General features: G+C 48.4%; 1 protein-coding gene across 1 annotated transcript in view; it reads right to left on the bottom strand.

Annotated features, from left to right (window-relative positions):
• The window catches only part of LOC109897299 (SRC kinase signaling inhibitor 1), a gene marked incomplete at its 5' end in the record, with an annotated part of 52,403 nt that overhangs the window by 8,038 nt on the left and 25,925 nt on the right, over window positions 1-18,440 (bottom strand). The window contains 12 exons of the mRNA XM_031834974.1: window positions 4,083-4,214; window positions 5,907-7,028; window positions 7,157-7,237; window positions 7,827-7,955; window positions 8,595-8,738; window positions 8,829-8,977; window positions 9,159-9,435; window positions 9,863-10,169; window positions 11,587-11,734; window positions 12,897-13,027; window positions 13,636-13,811; window positions 17,914-18,074. Of these exons, the coding sequence (XP_031690834.1) occupies window positions 4,083-4,214; window positions 5,907-7,028; window positions 7,157-7,237; window positions 7,827-7,955; window positions 8,595-8,738; window positions 8,829-8,977; window positions 9,159-9,435; window positions 9,863-10,169; window positions 11,587-11,734; window positions 12,897-13,027; window positions 13,636-13,811; window positions 17,914-18,074 (2,957 nt within the window). The remainder of the gene's footprint in view (window positions 1-4,082; window positions 4,215-5,906; window positions 7,029-7,156; window positions 7,238-7,826; window positions 7,956-8,594; window positions 8,739-8,828; window positions 8,978-9,158; window positions 9,436-9,862; window positions 10,170-11,586; window positions 11,735-12,896; window positions 13,028-13,635; window positions 13,812-17,913; window positions 18,075-18,440) is intronic.

Consider the following 18,440-nt stretch of genomic DNA (forward strand, 5'->3'; position numbering starts at 1 on the left):
GGGGACAACTAACTTACAACTCTATGGGAGGGGGACAACTAACTTACAACTCTATGGGAGGGGGACAACTAGCTTACAACTCTATGGGAGGGGGACAACTAACTTACAACTCTATGGGAGGGGGACAACTAACTTACAACTCTATGGGAGGGGGACAACTAACTTACAACTCTATAGGAGTGGGGAAACTAACTTAGAACTCTATAGGAGTGGGGAAACTAACTTACAACTCTATGGGAGGGGGACAACTAACTTACAACTCTATGGGAGGGGGACAACTAACTTACAACTCTATAGGAGTGGGGAAACTAACTTACAACTCTATGGGAGGGGGACAACTAACTTACAACTCTATAGGAGCGGGGAAACTAACTTACAACTCTATGGGAGGGGGACAACTAACTTACAACTCTATGAGAGTGGGGAAACTAACTTACAACTCTATAGGAGTGGGGAAACTAACTTACAACTCTATAGGAGTAGGGAAACTTACTTACAACTCTATAGGAGTGGGGTTACTAACTTACAACTCTATAGGAGTGGGGAAACTAACTTACAACTCTATAGGAGTGGGGAAACTAACTTACAACTCTATAGGAGTGGGGAAACTAACTTACAATTCTATAGGAGTGGGGAAACTAACTTACAACTCTATGGGAGGGGGACAACTAACGTACAACTCTATAGGAGTGGGGAAACTAACTTACAACTGTATAGGAGTGGGGAAACTAACTTACAACTCTATAGGAGTGGGGCTACTAACTTACAACTCTATAGGAGTGGGGCTACTAACTTACAACTCTATGAGAGTGGGGAAACTAACTTACAACTCTATAGGAGTGGGGAAACTAACTTACAACTCTATAGGAGTGGGGAAACTAACTTACAACTCTATAGGAGTAGGGAAACTTACTTACAACTCTATAGGAGTGGGGTTACTAACTTACAACTCTATAGGAGTGGGGAAACTAACTTACAACTCTATAGGAGTGGGGAAACTAACTTACAACTCTATAGGAGTGGGGAAACTAACTTACAACTCTATCGGAGAGGGGAAACTAACTTACAACTCTATAGGAGTGGGGAAACTAACTTACAACTCTATAGGAGCGGGGAAACTAACTTACAACTCTATAGGAGTGGGGTTACTAACTTACAACTCTATAGGAGTGGGGCTACTAACTTACAACTCTATAGGAGTGGGGAAACTATCTTACAACTCTATGGGAGCGGGGAAACTAACTTACAACTCTATGGGAGGGGGACAACTAACTTACAACTCTATAGGAGCGGGGAAACTAACTTACAACTCTATGGGAGGGGGACAACTAACTTACAACTCTATGAGAGTGGGGAAACTAACTTACAACACTATAGGAGTGGGGAAACTAACTTACAACTCTATAGGAGTAGGGAAACTTACTTACAACTCTATAGGAGTGGGGTTACTAACTTACAACTCTATAGGAGTGGGGAAACTAACTTACAACTCTATAGGAGTGGGGAAACTAACTTACAACTCTATAGGAGTGGGGAAACTAACTTACAATTCTATAGGAGTGGGGAAACTAACTTACAACTCTATGGGAGGGGGACAACTAACGTACAACTCTATAGGAGTGGGGAAACTAACTTACAACTGTATAGGAGTGGGGAAACTAACTTACAACTCTATAGGAGTGGGGAAACTAACTTACAACTCTATAGGAGTGGGGCTACTAACTTACAACTCTATAGGAGTGGGGCTACTAACTTACAACTCTATGAGAGTGGGGAAACTAACTTACAACTCTATAGGAGTGGGGAAACTAACTTACAACTCTATAGGAGTGGGGAAACTATCTTACAACTCTATGGGAGCGGGGAAACTTACTTACAACTCTATAGGAGTGGGGTTACTAACTTACAACTCTATAGGAGTGGGGAAACTAACTTACAACTCTATAGGAGTGGGGAAACTAACTTACAACTCTATAGGAGTGGGGAAACTAACTTACAACTCTATCGGAGAGGGGAAACTAACTTACAACTCTATAGGAGTGGGGAAACTAACTTACAACTCTATAGGAGCGGGGAAACTAACTTACAACTCTATAGGAGTGGGGTTACTAACTTACAACTCTATAGGAGTGGGGCTACTAACTTACAACTCTATAGGAGTGGGGAAACTATCTTACAACTCTATGGGAGCGGGGAAACTAACTTACAACTCTATGGGAGCGGGGAAACTAACTTACAACTCTATAGGAGTGGGGAAACTAACTTACAACTCTATGGGAGCAGGGAAACTAACTTACAACTCTATGGGAGTGGGGAAACTAACTTACAACTCTATAGGAGTGGGGAAACTAACTTACAACTCTATAGGAGTGGGGAAACTAACTTACAACTCTATAGGAGTGGGGCTACTAACTTACAACTCTATAGGAGTGGGGAAACTAACTTACAACTCTATGGGAGCGGGGAAACTAACTTACAACTCTATGGGAGCGGGGAAACTAACTTACAACTCTATGGGAGTGTTGAAAGTAGGGGGGGGCACCTTAAAGCTCTACGGGTCAATTAAAATGGTGGATGGATGGGCATCTGACAGTGTTGAGGTGGGGTAATGAGAGAAGACAGACATCCATTGCATGTTATGCCAATACAAACAGTCTGCTGTCAGTCATTGAGTAGTGGGGAGATTGACTTCCTCGACTGAAGTCATATGTTGACTCAAAATGCTCTGAAATGGGTTTAGTAATGTCTTTGTTACTGTTGTTGTTGGCGCTATCTTAACTTATGTCTTGGTGCCGACTCTGAGAGAGATTGTTTTGAACATCTTTCCTTCTTTGGGCGAGGGGATACTGTTTTCACACAGCCTGTTTTCAATGTAATTATTTGCAACAGTCTGTGGACAAAGGGAGCACGCTGAGATCCTGTGTCCTCATACTGAAATAATGGGATTCATTTTCCTCTCAGTGGGCTAGAAGGAGGCCGCTCCACCCCTACAGCTTTCCAGAAACAGTGAAGCAGAGGGAGGGAACAAGAGACACAGGGGGAGAGAGAGAAAGATAAAGGTGGGGAAAGAGAGACACACAGGGGGAGAGAGAGGAAGACAGAGGTGGGGAAAGAGAGATAGCAAAATTGAGAGAACAGGGAATAATAGGGATGAAAAAGATTGGGCAGTAAGGAAGGAGTGAGTGAATAAAACAGAGGAAGAGAGAGAAAGCGAGCGAGAGCTGAAGGGAGCACACTGGGGGGAAGCACTGTGCTCTTCGTATTGAATAATCAGTGATTGCACTGACACAACTGGCTACTGATTAGCCTCAGCCTACATTGGGAGACAAGGGAATTAGAGATTCCTCCCCTGTTTACCTATACAGCTACTAGTCAGCCCAGTCTGATAACACACTGTGTTTATTTCTCTCTCTCTCACACACACACACACACACACACACACACACACACACACACACACACACACACACACACACACACACACACACACACACACACACACACACACACACACACACACACACACACACACACACACACACACACACACACACACACACCCCCTCTCTCCACATGAATGACTCCCTCTCTGAATTCCCAATCAAAGTATTTTTAGCGTGGAGAGGAGGTTTAGGTGCACTTCAGTGCTCCGGTATTTTCAAATAACATTGACATTAAAGCTTATTTCATTGACATGACTCCTGCCTGCACTAGAGAAGAAAGTTCTCTCTAAGCTCGACTTTGTTCTGACACGGCTGAACAGTTCCATTTCCCCGTCTCCCCTGGGTCCCCTTGCATCTCCCAATTTATAACCCAACATCCTTCAAAACCTTCAGGTGCCCTGGTGCACTACACTATCTATTCCATACACTATCTATATCCCCTTTATCAAACAAGACCCTAGTAGTACTATTGGCTCTGGCTAAACCATCGACGGTCTATGGATTAAGAAGTCACACCAAGATATGGAGGTACACTAATACAACAGTGGAATAGGCTACCTTGTGCAGAAGATGGAGGTGTGGGGTCAATTAGGTAGGGGCAGTCAGTAGTAGATGATCAGTCTCACTAGAATACAGTACCTGCTGCTGGCCCTTGAGGAAGTCTTCCCTCTTGCCAGTTTTGGTCTTCTCTGTGCTGCTCTGCTGCAGGTGCTTCAGTCTGGAGGCAGCCGAGGAGTGGACTTTACCCACAGCTGAAGAGCTGTTGCCTCCCTGGAGAAAGAGACAAGGAGAGGAGAAGAGGGGAGAGATGTGAGTATTAGTGTCACAGAGCACGAACAGATTTACATTTAATTCCTTTTAATCAGACATATACCAACTCAATAGAAGCTCTCACCCAGTACCCCCGCCGGCTGCTGAAAGCCCTAAGATCAGGGTCCTCACTCTAGCCCTCGCTGAAACACCTCCCTGCTATCCGCCCCACTGACTTTCACTACATCATTACACACTGGCTGCAGAAGATCTGACAAACAGGTGAATATGGAAATGGAAAATTCTAAGTGGTGTGTGCGTAGCGTGGCTGCACCAGGGGCTCCATCATACGATGTAGTCGGCTCAACCATTTTCTCTGCCTCTAATATGCAAAAAGCAAATGCGCACTCACTCGCTCCAACACGCGCACATCCTATCTACTCCCCAACCCCCTCCACACACGCACATTGGCTAAGAGGAAAGGCAGTGCATTTGATTACAGGAGACGGAGCGCCCAGTACGGTATGCTAATATGAATCATTCAGGGGTAGAGCAGGGAACCTGGGTGAAGGATCTGATTGGCCTAATGAGACCCAGTTATAGGCAGTGGTGGTTACAGTGCTGAGAGTGATGCAACAAGGCGTGAAAACGCTGCAACTCCACACCAACCCCACGTCAAGCCCACGGGACCTGTTTCTCCAGCTGAACGGCCGAGAGGAGAAACAGTCCCTGACAGTCAGCCCCACTGTAGCTTGGCACTCCACTGCAGTTGGACTGAATGAAAGTCCATGTACACACTGAGACAACATGGTGGTCCATTCTACAGTCTACCTCTTCACCTCTCTGTCTCTAAGCCTATCTATCAGCATTACTCAACCATGTACTTCATTTTGGGAGCTTTACAAGGAGCGTTGACCCTAAAGATGAAATGACAAACTCCGACTCCCAGCATGCAATGAGCCCTCCGAGGTCTGGTCTGCCCTATGCTAATGATTTACTATGGGATAATGAAAACAACAGTGTGTGTCTGTATTCAGTTTCAGGCCAATTTGTAAACAAGTCTCGACATTTCGTTTGTCGATAAGCCGAAAGAAAGTTCAAGGTAAAGCCATAATAGCTGATGATGCAGGTAACTGGTAATTGATTACAGAGACGAGAGAAGCAGCAAAGGACAAAGACAAGACAAAGATGTGAAGAGAGGGGGGGGGGGATAAAGAGGGGAGAGAAAGAGAAACGACAGTTTATTGCAGCAGAGATTGGACTTGCCCTGGTTTACAGAGTAGAAACAGAAGATCAATGAAAAAGACAATGAGCAACCCGTCTCCAAGTCGACAGTAGCACATAACTAATCAAAGTACAGAGAAGGAGAGCATCTGCCGCAGGCCCTTTGAGTTGAACAGATTTAAGATTTAAAGCCTTTGGACTGCCAAAATCTACCCGTTTTCACAGGGAGCAGACGACAGATTACTCCTATGTGGGAATTGGCAGGTTGAGAGGTTCAACGGAGGTGTGAGGTATAACTCCATGTGAGGTTGGTCATTTATGTGCTGTCAGATTCCCTCTGAAGTCAATAGGAGGAAGACAAGATAAAGCCTCAGCTTCAGCAGAAACAGCAACCGCAACACTTAAAGCCAAAAAGACAGAAGAGGATAGAGAGAAGTGAGTGCATGCCCTCTAAAGAGCAGAGTCTATGCAGGGGTGCACGTTATAGACCTTGGTCAACGTGGCAGGAGTGTAGGAGGGTTTGGGCTTGGGTGGGACTGGGGGCTTCTTGGTCTCTGGGGTGCTGGTGCCAGGCATCTGGGCTGGGTCTGGAGCCTCTGACAAGGCAGTGTCAGTGGGGGGTGTGGGGGGGGAGAGGTGCACTGTGGTGGGGTGGCCACTGAGCTCCAGCAGGGTGTTCTCCAGCTCGCGGATGGTTTCATCCAGGCTGTCCAGCCTCCTGTAGGTGCTGCTCCTAATGTCCTCTCCCTGCTTCCAGGGGTTCGGTCCCTGTTCTTCCCTGGCCTGGCTCTCCTCACACCCTGCAGACCCATTGGGTTTCACTGCTGCTTCTGCAGAGTCCTGATTGGGCTCCGGAAGGGTGGCAAGAATGCACTTTATTCCATTGCTGTGAGGGAGTGTCAGGTTCCTGGCCCCTGTCTCCACTCCTCTCCTCAGAACCTCTCTCAGAGAGTCCTGCTGCTCAGGGGAGAGAGTTATCCTGGAGCCCAGGGTACTGGGGCTGCTGCTCAGGCTGCTGTAAGAAGATCCTGCTCTAGGCTTGGGGACCACATTGGATGACCTTGTGTCCTCCTCGCTGCCCAGCAGTAACTGCAGCTTCCTGTAGGCCTCTCTGACCGTCACAATCTCCCTGAAGAATACCAGTAGTGGAGCCCCACACAGACGGGTTTCAGTGCTTCCCTCTGAAGGCTGAGGTGGGATGGTGAGTGTCTGTAGAGCCTCTCCCCAGGTCTTGCTGAGCTTCTGAGCCTCCGAGGGTGACATCACCATCACCCCCAGCTCAGTCAGCACCAAGGACAGCTCTTCTCTCTCCTCCCTCTCTTCCTCCTTCTCAAAGGACTCCAGGATTCTCAGCTCCCTCCGCCGAGAGAGCTTCCTCTGGGGCTGGCTGACGGGATCCTTCCCCTTAGAGACCTCCTGGATCTTGGGGGCTGTCTGGGGAGGAGCAGTCTGGCTCCTCTGGGACTGGTCCACTGTTGGGGACATCTGATGGTCCTGTGTCAAGTCTCTGACAAAGCCTTCTGAGGGAGAGGGTGAAACTGACACGCACTCTGTCGGCACAATCCGGGGGACAGGAGAGAAGGACGGACCAGGAAGGGCCGTGCTCTGTGCCTGTTAAACAGAATGGGTGAATAGAATTAATATTCCAACATACATTCAATAAGATAAAATAGGATTGTTTTCTAAACAGTGTGATGGTAATTGACTGGTTCTAAAATACTTCTCATTAGGGCACTAACCTGTGAGTGTGATGCCAGTATGCATTCTGAGCTGCCCTGCTTCCACTGTAGGCCAGAGCAGTCCAACGATGTTCTAGACAGCTGGTAGACAGTTTAGAGTTTCACAACTGTACACACACACACACACACACGCGCACACGCACACGCACTTCAGAGCACTGCAACCAACACAGAGAGAGACTAGTCACTGGAGTGTTTGTGTGTAAGGAAGAGTGATCACTCCATCAGGGAGTGAGTGGTGTGTTGATATAGGGTGTGTGTGTCGTCTGGAGACAGTGTGTTTAGGGGTGTGTGCTGGTAGTGTAGAACAAGGGGGAGTGCTGGACCAAAGGGCTGCATTTAAAACAATAGTACAAACTCCTTTATTTTCTCTACAGCACCAAGCAGAATAGGGTCAGTGTACATTCTGTGTGCTGGTGACCAGCTGCTGTGTTTGACAGGAGACCCTGTGGAGAGCACTCTGCAGATAGAGATAAAAGGTGAGGATGGGACTGTGTACTCTGGGAGGGGTGTAGAGATCAGGGATGGAACATGGGTGTGTGTATTTGAGGGAGGGGGTAGAGGGGTGGAAGTGTTAGTTCGAGGAGGAAGGAGGGCGAGGAGGAAGGTGAGGGCAGGCTCAGGAAGCAGCAGTCCACACAAGCCCTCGTGAGGTCAGGGAGGGCGTTACCTTGGTGCACAGGGCCCCTGGGGGCCATAGGTCGAGGCTGGAGGGGGGCACGCTGGTCCTGCTGCGGGGGTCACTGGGCAGGGACAGGGGAGGGGGGTGGCTGAGCCTGAGGGGGGCTCTCTGAAACAGCTGGCCGGGGGAAGGGTAGGAGGGAGGGGAGGGGACAGTTGAAGTAATGTAAATAATGGTGAAATTAGGATAAGTTATCCACAATATCAAGATCAATTATCATAACTGGTCTATCAAAAATTACAGTAAAAATATTTTATAATCAGTCAAATTTATTGTTTCACTATGTGGCCAGCAGGGCATACGAAAGACAAACACACAACTCAACACTTCATTTGGGTCCACGTGGCCAGGCTGGGTTGGTCTGTGAGCTCTGGGTGACACGCTGTGTGTGTGTGACTAAGCTGTGTGATCAGCAGTAATCTGGGCCCACAGTGAATGGACTCTCTGTCCCAGTGTGTAGGCCTGGGGTGTGGAGGACATATGGCACCTGCTGCTTTGACCTGACCATGCTCTCTAACACACCAAGCAGCCAGCTAATGAGGCCTACAACAGTTGTGAGTGTGTGTGTGTGTGTCTGTGTGTGTGTAGCTACAAGCTCTCGGCAAAATTAAGGAAGCGGAGGAAGTGGCGTTTTTCAGCAACATTTCCCATTCCCTGCACCCTTACCTAACATCCTTCAGGGACCACTTCTATGAATACTATATCAACTCTGCAAACGCTATTAATCCACTATTTCCGAAGCTGGTATACCAGTACCTCCAGTTCAGCAGCGATCATGTCCTCCTCTCCCTCCTCCTTGTCTCCAGAGGCGATGGTGGGAGGGGTGGACGCAGGACGTGGGTTTTCAGACACTGTCCGTCGCAGCTTCACATGGGGCTTCTGTGCTTCTGCCTCCTCCGCCTTTTACACACATACATAGTGGAGATCAGAAACTAGGCAGGATGTGTGTGTGTGTGTGTGAATATACATCCATGCCTCATGCTCTGTCACCTTCATGCTCTTGCCGGGGATAAGGGTCTCTCCGCTGCGGGTGATCAGTCCAGCCGGGGATGATGGGAAGCTGCGTCGAGGTGGTGGGGGAGGGGGCGACTTCGAGGGCTTCTCTGTACGATAGCGAGTCACTGTCAACTGCTCTGCATCTGTGGCAGGCAGGGCAGTACCATGGGCACCCGTTAGAGAACCAGACACATTACATTCATACTGGGACCACAGCCAACCCTGACACATTCAGGAGGTGAGTATGTGACAAAACACTGCTGTACATCAAAACTGGTCTACTGTTACCTCTGTTGGGTAAGGAGAGATCTGATGTATCCTTACCAGAACCACGTCTGGAGCCAGGTTCCTTCCCCGAGAGCTTGTGTGTGGCGTGCTGGGGCTTGGTAGGGCGGTGATCTGGGGTCCCTCCCCCACTCTGGGGGGTCTGAGACTGGGAGGGTGTGTTGGAGGAGGGCTTGTTGATCTGCTTGGCGGCAAAGTCCAGGTCTGGGATGGCCTTCATCAGCTCAGCCTGGGTCTCCTCCAGCAGACGGTTGATGTCTTGAGCACTGTACTGGGTCAGACTGGCCCGCTTCTCCTCCCAGTCCCTCTCTGCTGCCTGTGGAGGGGGAACCATAGAGAGATATAGCACAGTGAGGATTATTGTATTCACACAAAGACACACACACACACACACTCACACACACTCACCACAGGAGGTTGGTGGCACCTTAATTGGGGAGGACGGTCTTGTGGAAATGACTGGAGTGGAATCAGTGGAATGGTATCAAACACATCAAACACGTGTCTCTGTGTGTTTGATACCATTCCATTCGCTCCGTTCCAGCTCTTATTATGAGCCGTCCTCCCCTCAGCAGAATCCACTGACACTCACTCACACATGTGCAGACATCCACACTTGTAGACTCACTCATGCCTACGCACACTCTCCTCCAAAACCTATACATACTGTATCATCATACCAATGCTAGACCAGGACAACTACAGACTAAACACTAGAATGGAGTAACAGAAGGGTTCCTTACCAGTCGAACCTCCACAGACACAGCCTTATCAGCAGCAGCGCGGTTGGCCAGTTCTTCCAGGGCCCGGCCCTTGTGAGGCACAGGGGGATGAGTGTCCCTGTGAGGGCCAGAGGAGGGGTGGCTGTGTCCATGACCGTGACTGTGGCTGGAGTGGGGGCTCCAGTTAGACAGGCTGCTGCCGCCCCTCAGGTCACTGAGGTTGAGAGGGGGGCTGGTGGGCATGTCAAAGTCAGAACTCTTACGGAAGTCCTCACTGCTGTGCTTGGGGAAGTCCTCCTGCTTCTTCCACACGCCCTCGTTCACTTGCCTGACCACACAAACACAGCCAGTGTCAGGCGATGCCAGTAACGTCTGTATATTGGCCAGTATGTGTTCAGTGCTGGTGGGCTGTGGCTAGACAATGCAGACTCTTGAGTTACACATCGTTCAGGTACCTGTGACGTTGGATCGGTGTCAATGTTTCAATGATGGTCAGTGTGTTGGGTCGTACCTGCGCATGGCGGTCAGTGTGTTGGGTCGTACCTGCGCATGGCGGTCAGTGTGTTGGGTCATACCTGCGTAGAGAGGTCAGTGTGTTGGGTCGTACCTGCGCATGGCGGTCAGTGTGTTGGGTCGTACCTGAGCATGGCGGTCAGTGTGTTGGGTCGTACCTGCGCATGGCGGTCAGTGTGTTGGGTCGTACCTGCGCATGGTGGTCAGTGTGTTGGGTCGTACCTGCGCATGGCGGTCAGTGTGTTGGGTCGTACCTGCGTAGAGAGGTCAGTGTGTTGGGTCGTACCTGCGCATGGTGGTCAGTGTGTTGGGTCGTACCTGCGCATGGCGGTCAGTGTGTTGGGTCGTACCTGCGCATGGTGGTCAGTGTGTTGGGTCGTACCTGCGTAGCGAGGTCAGTGTGTTGGGTCATACCTGCGCATGGCGGTCAGTGTGTTGGGTCGTACCTGCGCATGGCGGTCAGTGTGTTGGGTCGTACCTGCGCATGGCGGTCAGTGTGTTGGGTCGTACCTGCGCATGGTGGTCAGTGTGTTGGGTCGTACCTGCGTAGAGAGGTCAGTGTGTTGGGTCGTTCCTGCGCATGGTGGTCAGTGTGTTGGGTCGTACCTGTGCATGGTGGTCAGTGTGTTGGGTCGTACCTGCGTAGATAGGTTAGTGTGTTGGGTCGTACCTGCGCATGGTGGTCAGTGTGTTGGGTCGTACCTGTGCATGGTGGTCAGTGTGTTGGGTCGTACCTGCGTAGAGAGGTTAGTCTGTTGGGTCGTACCTGCGTAGAGAGGTTAGTCTGTTGGGTCGTACCTGCGTAGATAGGTTAGTGTGTTGGGTCGTACCTGCGCATGGTGGTCAGTGTGTTGGGTCGTACCTGTGCATGGTGGTCAGTGTGTTGGGTCGTACCTGCGTAGAGAGGTTAGTCTGTTGGGTCGTACCTGCGTAGAGAGGTTAGTGTGTTGGGTCGTACCTGCGCATGGTGGTCAGTGTGTTGGGTCGCACCTGCGTAGAGAGGTTAGTGTGTTGGGTCGCACCTGCGTAGAGAGGTTAGTGTGTTGGGTCGTACCTGCGCATGGTGGTCAGTGTGTTGGGTCGTACCTGTGCATGGTGGTTAGTGTGTTGGGTCGTACCTGTGCATGGTGGTCAGTGTGTTGGGTTGTACCTGCGCATGGTGGTCAGTGTGTTGGGTCGTACCTGCGCATGGTGGTCAGTGTGTTGGGTTATATCAGTGTGTTGGGTCGTACCTGCGCATAGTGGTCAGTGTGTCAGTGACGCTCTTGCAGCGTTTCAGCAGGGCGTCCAGTCTGTGTGGCTCCTCCTTCAGGAACTTGACGGCTTCCACCTCCACCCTCAACACCACCCGCATCTTACTCTGCAGACTGGGGAACTGGTCTGGAGGGGGACAGGGAGAGAGAGGGGACACTACATCTTACTCTGTAGACTGGGGAACTGGTCTGGAGGGGGACAGGGAGAGAGAGGGGACACTACATCTTACTCTGCAGACTGGGGAACTGGTCTGGAGGGGGGCAGGGAGAGAGAGGGGACACTACATCTTACTCTGCAGACTGGCGAACTGGTCTGGAGGGGGACAGGGAGAGAGAGGGGACACTACATCTTACTCTGCAGACTGGGCAACTGGTCTGGAGGGAGACAGGGAGAGAGAGGGGACACTACATATTAACATCTCATGAGTTGCAACGGGAGTCTGATTCTGAGAGTGGTGATTGTGATGTCTGGATGTTTGAGACTGATGTGTGTCTGTGATTGACATTCTAAGTCCGTGCCTACAGTGTGATGAGTGTATCAAACCAGGTGAGTGTGTCTGTGAGTGATCAGTGTATGAGACCATGTCAGTGTGTCGGTGAGTGATCAGTGTATGAGACCATGTCAGTGTGTCGGTGAGTGAGCAGTGTATCAGACCGTGTCAGTGTGTCGGTGAGTGATCAGTGTATCAGACCATGTGAGTGTGTCGGTGAGTGATCAGTGTATGAGACCATGTCAGTGTGTCGGTGAGTGATCAGTGTATGAGACCATGTCAGTGTGTCAGTGAGTGATCAGTGTATCAGACCATGCGAGTGTGTCGGTGAGTGATCAGTGTATGAGACCATGTCAGTGTGTCGGAGAGTGATCAGTGTATCAGACCATGTGAGTGTGTCGGTGAGTGATCAGTGTATCAGACCATGTCAGTGTGTCGGTGAGTGATCAGTGTATGAGACCATGTCAGTGTGTCGGTGAGTGATCAGTGTATCAGACCGTGTGAGTGTGTCTGTGAGTGATCAGTGTATCAGACCCACAGGAGGTTGGTGTCCTCTTAATTGGGGAGAACAGGCTCGTGGTAATGGCTGGAACGGAATTAGGGGAATGGTATCAAATACATCAAACACATGGTTGCCAGGTGTTTGATGTCATTCCATTTGCTCCGTTCCGGCCATTATTACGAGCTGTTAACAGCCTCCTGTGGTCAGACCCTGTCAGTGTGTCTTTGATGAGTGATCAGTGTATCAGACCGTGTCAGTGTGTCTGTGAGTGATCAGTGTATCAGGGAGTAACTTACTCTTGAGCTCTGTGAGTGTCTCTCCTAGTTTCCTCAGAAGTGAGGCCTTCTCCTCCAGCTCCTGAACCGTCACCAGTTTGTGATTGACAGACGAACCCTTCTGGATATCCTCCACTGACTTCTCCAGGTCACTGGAGAGACAACACAGGACAGACGTGTCAACACAAGGCCTTCACAGTTAACATGAAAATGTTTGTGTTATGAGGACTGTAATGTTCTACTGAGAATGGCCACACAACTGTGGTGTGTGTGTCGAAGTGAGAGAACCACAAGACTGATGGTGAGACATACACACAGTCTGGACACACACACGAATGCTGGCACACACACACACACACACACACACACAGGCTGACGAAGCAAAACCACTAATGAAAATCCAACTTAATGATGTCAAGTAAATCAGCCTGAAGCCATATGGCCAATCAAAATGGTATGAATATTTAAATGAAATAAAATGGCTGTTAGCAATGGTTAATAACAAGCCTAGATTAACAGCGATGATCTAACGAGGCAAATGATTCATTCAACAATGTCCACTCATATAAAGTTACACACTCTTTGCTAAACCTGGCAGTGTCTGGGTAATGCGTGGGGATTGTTTGTGTTAACAGTAGGACGGCCTGTATTACTGCCTTAGTACAACCATATGAATCAGTCAGTCAGTCAGTCAGTTAAACAGTCATTCAACAAACGGATCTTAATGAAGGAATGATTCCGTGACCAGGTGAGTACTGACTGGAGCTGCTGGATGATAAACTCCTCCTCGTTGAGGTACTTGAGTCTCTCCTCTTCCACCAGGAGGCGCTGTCGCTGCAGAGGGTCCTCCTGCTTCCTCAGAGCGTCACTCACACGCACTTTCAGCTCCTTCTCCGTTCTTTTCAGCAGCGTCTTCACACTGTCCTGGTTCTGAAGCTGCACAAACACACACACACACACACAATACTGAATGGTTCAACAAGATTATATTGTGTAACTAATAGTGTTCTGAATGATAGCCCCTGTAGCATAAATCAGTGTATCCAAATTGTGTAGGTAATAGAGGTTACAGGTGTCTGAGGTCAAACAGTAGAGAATTCTGCAGATGATTAATGGTACACATCTGCTGCAATACAATAGGCCTTCCTCCAAATTTGGTATCACACACCTAAGGTGGTCCTGCCCAGAGCAGTAAGTAGTTTGTAGAGGTCAAGATAGCAAAGGAATCACAGTGACAACATCCTGCTATTAGCATACCATATTATCAGGCCGTTGTGCTATTAGCATACCATATTATCAGGCAGTTGTGCTATTAGCATACCATATTATCAGGCAGTTGTGCTATTAGCATACCATATTATCAGGCAGTTGTGCTATTAGCATACCATATTATCAGGCAGTTGTGCTATTAGCATACCATATTATCAGGCAGTTGTGCTATTAGCAATGAAAACGTTTTTTTTCTGGACCAAAAACTTGCAATTGGATGCATTTTTCAACGGAGCTGACAGAACATTTTGCAGTGAAAGCTAATTCCCTGCAATTCTCCGCTTCGCCATGGCTAATTCTGTGTTCTCATGCTCAAACATTAAAACAATTGGGACCCCAATGAAGGCCCCTGAGCATGTGTCCTGCGTGTCCGGTCGGTAATGCAGACATGTAAAAACTTCTCCTAAATTCATTGTTTCATTTGTTTCATTGCTTTAGCTTTTATTTTCTAGTTCTAAAATATTATATTATTAGAAAATATATAGGTAAATTATAATTTTTTTCAATTCCTTGGTGTGGCGGCAACAATGGACCAGCGGCGTTGCGCTGCTTCTAAATGAATCCCTGGGAGACACTGGTGTGTGTCTGTCTGTGAACAGTACTGCCCTGCCCTTGACTGCATATGGTGGGTTCTATTTTGGCCTTGTCTGTCTAATAATGAGGATGCACTGCCTTGTCCATGAGTTTGTACCTTCACAACGTGTGTATCTCTCTCTCCGTGTGTGTGTGTGTGAGAGAGAGAGAGAAAGAGTGTGTGTGTTTGTGTTATTAACAACAGATTGCTCTGTCCTTGAGAGCTCTGCGGGCGTTCTGATGCGCTCCTGTCTGAGCCAACCTGTCTCCCCTGCTAACAGAATGTGATTAGCTGATGATGGAACCCATCACGGTGCTGTGTGTGTGTGTGTGTGTGTGTGTGTGTGTGTGTGTGTGTGTGTGTGTGTGTGTGTGTGTGTGTGTGTGTGTGTGTGTGTGTGTGTGTGTGTGTGTGTGTGTGTGTGTGTGTGTGTGTGTGTGTGTGTCTCAATCAGGGAAAAATAAGGCAGAAAACAGCAGGTTTCCAGTTAGCGAATTGCACTAGTAGGGACCGCTAAATCCTACTGCAAAGTTCAAGACACATCCAGAACTATGAATGGAACCTGTCATAATGTATGCAATACAACCACTACTGAGATGAAAGCACCTGCTTTGCAAGGGAAGTTAATCATGGATTGCTTTTATGTTCCAGGCAGGGAATCAAACTGAACAACAGTATAAACAATGTGCTCTGCAGCATTACTTCTGATTTGCCCCAATAGAAGCAATACATTAAAACCCCATTTATTCTCATCCAGCCACAGCAGTCACAATGAAAACATTTCTACTCTCTTTCTGTTCCTTTCTCTGCATTACGCTACCTCTACCACGTTCACCCTTCCTCTCCCTTCTCTCTCTCGCTCTACATAATTCATGAGCATCATGTATTATTCAGGCCTGGGGCCGTCTCCATGGGCAACGGGGCGGGTCAGAGGTTAGGAGTCAGGCTTGGGCTCCCAGACAGGTAAATGACTGAGATTATTACTACTCTCTAGTCCCACTGTGCTGTATTTGGCTTCCATTTACCACTTGACTCCTTTCCACCTGTGTCTTTTATCCTCAGAACAGCCTCAATTCGTCAGGGCACGGACTCTACAAGGTGTCGAGAGCGTTCCACAGGGATGCTGCCCCCGTTTACTTCAATAGTTCCCACAGTTGTATCAAGTTGTCTGGACGTCCTTCGGGTGGTGTACCTTTGTTGATACACATGAGAAACTGTTGAGTGTGAAAAACCCATCAGCGGTGCAGTTCTTGACACAAACCGGTGGACCTGGCACCTACAGTACTACTATTCATAGGCACTTATTTTGTCTTGCCCATTCACCCTCTGAATGGCACAGACACACAAGCCATGTCTCAATCGTCTCAAGGCTTAAAAATCTTGAGTTTGGAGAGAATCAATTTCTCAACACCGAACACAACCCCATCCTTGCATCGGATCCCAATTGCTGTGCTGCTGTTTTCTACTGCCTTCATGGCATATTCCACCTGGAATACCCTTCCATCAGGTGAAAAGGTGGAGGCAGACAAGTCATACCCATACCCTTTATTTAGCTTGTCTCCTCCCATTCCTCTACAGTGATTGAAGTGGATCTAACAGGTGACATCAATAAGGGATCATAGCCTTCATCTGGATTCACCTTGTCAGTCTATGTCATGGAAAGAGCAGGTATTCATAATGTTTTGTACACTCAGTGTATTCTTTCTCCAACAATAAACCCCACCACTTAAACCCAGTTCCTCATCAGAAGAGAGTTGGTGCAGGTACTGCTGCTGTGCCTCTCTGTGCGCACCAGTTGTATGTTGAGGAAATCACAGGCTATAAAACTACAAAACCCAGGATTCATGAGCCATTGAGCTGGGCCCTAGGGAGAGCTTAACGATGCATGAAGTGGACTGGACCACTGACTGTGTCCACTGTTATGTTTCATAAACTCTCTCTAAAGGAAGAGACAGAAAGGGCAGACTGTTGAACGGCCCTGCGCTGTCCCTAAATCACATACGCCATATCCTCTACACTTCATTTCTTTTCTCCACTGATCTGATGTGTTAGAGCAACCACTTCCACCCCCCCTCCAGAGGGTTAAGACACCGACAGGACGATTCTCTTCTCTCCTCAGCCTGTAACCATGGTACCGCAGGGAGTCACAGCGGAGACGTTGAATGGTTTCATTTCTTTCCATTATCTGATGCTGCGTCCGTCTTCACAGGGATATCCACTAGGCTCGGGTCTTAACTCTTAGTACCAACACATATGGCAACTTTAATTCTCCAATGTCTCGCATCGCAAACATCCTCAAAGCATACTATGACCTAAATGTGTTGTAGAAGAAGACATCTGGTTCATTATTGTGTGTGTATGTATGCATGTGAGTGTGTGTATGTTTGCAGTGAGTGTGTGTATGTTTGCATGTGAGTGTGTGTATGTTTGCATGTGAGTGTGTGTATGTTTGCAGTGAGTGTGTGTATGTTTGCATGTGAGTGTGTGTATGTATGCAGTGAGTGTGTGTATGTATGCAGTGAGTGTGTGTACGTTTGCATGTGAGTGTGTGTATGTATGCATGTGAGTGTGTGTATTTTTGCAGTGAGTGTGTGTATGTTTGCATGTGAGTGTGTGTATGTATGCATGTGAGTGTGTGTATGTATGCATGTGAGTGTGTGTATGTATGCATGTGTGTGTGTTGTGTGTATGCATGTGTGTGTGTATGCATGTGTGTGTGTGTGTATGCATGTGTGTGTGTGTGTGTATGCATGTGTGTGTGTGTGTGTATGTTTGCATGTGAGTGTGTGTATGTATGCATGTGAGTGTGTGTATATATGCATGTGAGTGTGTGTATGTTTGCATGTGAGTGTGTGTATGTATGCATGTGTGTGTGTGTGTGTATGCATGTGTGTGTGTGTATGCATGTGTGTGTGTGTATGTTTGCATGTGAGTGTGTGTATGTTTGCATGTGTGTGTGTGTGTGTGTGTATGCATGTGAGTGTGTGTGTGTATGTATGCATGTGTGTGTGTGTATGTTTGCATGTGAGTGTGTGTATGTATGCATGTGAGTGTGTGTATGTATGCATGTGAGTGTGTATGTTTGCATGTGAGTGTGTGTATGTATGCATGTGAGTGTGTATGTTTGCATGTGAGTGTGTTGGTGTAAACAGCCGTACTAATAGATGCATTGAGAGTAGGCCCAGTCGTTTTCACCTGCATCTTGCGGAGCTGGGAGAGTTGTTTGCGCAGGTCGGTGGCGTTCTGCTGCAGGTCGTGGAGGTGAAGCTGCATCTGCAGCCGGGTGACGGTGGTGACCTGGCTGTCTCTGGAGGGAGGGGGGGGCATCAGAGCCAGCGGGGCCGACGGCGTCAGAGCTGACAATCACAGGACAGAACACAGGTTATGAGGAAGTCAGAGGAAACTGGGTTATTTACAATGCTGTATGTATAAAGACATCTGACACACAACAGAAGATACATGCACACACACACACACACACACACACACACACACACACACACACACACACGCACACACACAGTTCCACACGCAGTCTTGGGCGCACAGGTAAAGGATCCCAGCTCAGTTCCTGGACAGAGGTAGACTGAAAACGAAACAGAGAGAGCCTGTTGATGGTGCGAGGAGAATATCCTTCTGAATCTCAGATGTATGAACATCCAGACAGACCCAGAATGAGTAAGGGACCAACAAGACAGGACCAGAGACGGGGGTGGGGGGGG

The sequence above is a fragment of the Oncorhynchus kisutch genome, linkage group LG10 (assembly GCF_002021735.2).
Source record: "Oncorhynchus kisutch isolate 150728-3 linkage group LG10, Okis_V2, whole genome shotgun sequence".
NCBI lineage: Eukaryota > Metazoa > Chordata > Actinopteri > Salmoniformes > Salmonidae > Oncorhynchus > Oncorhynchus kisutch.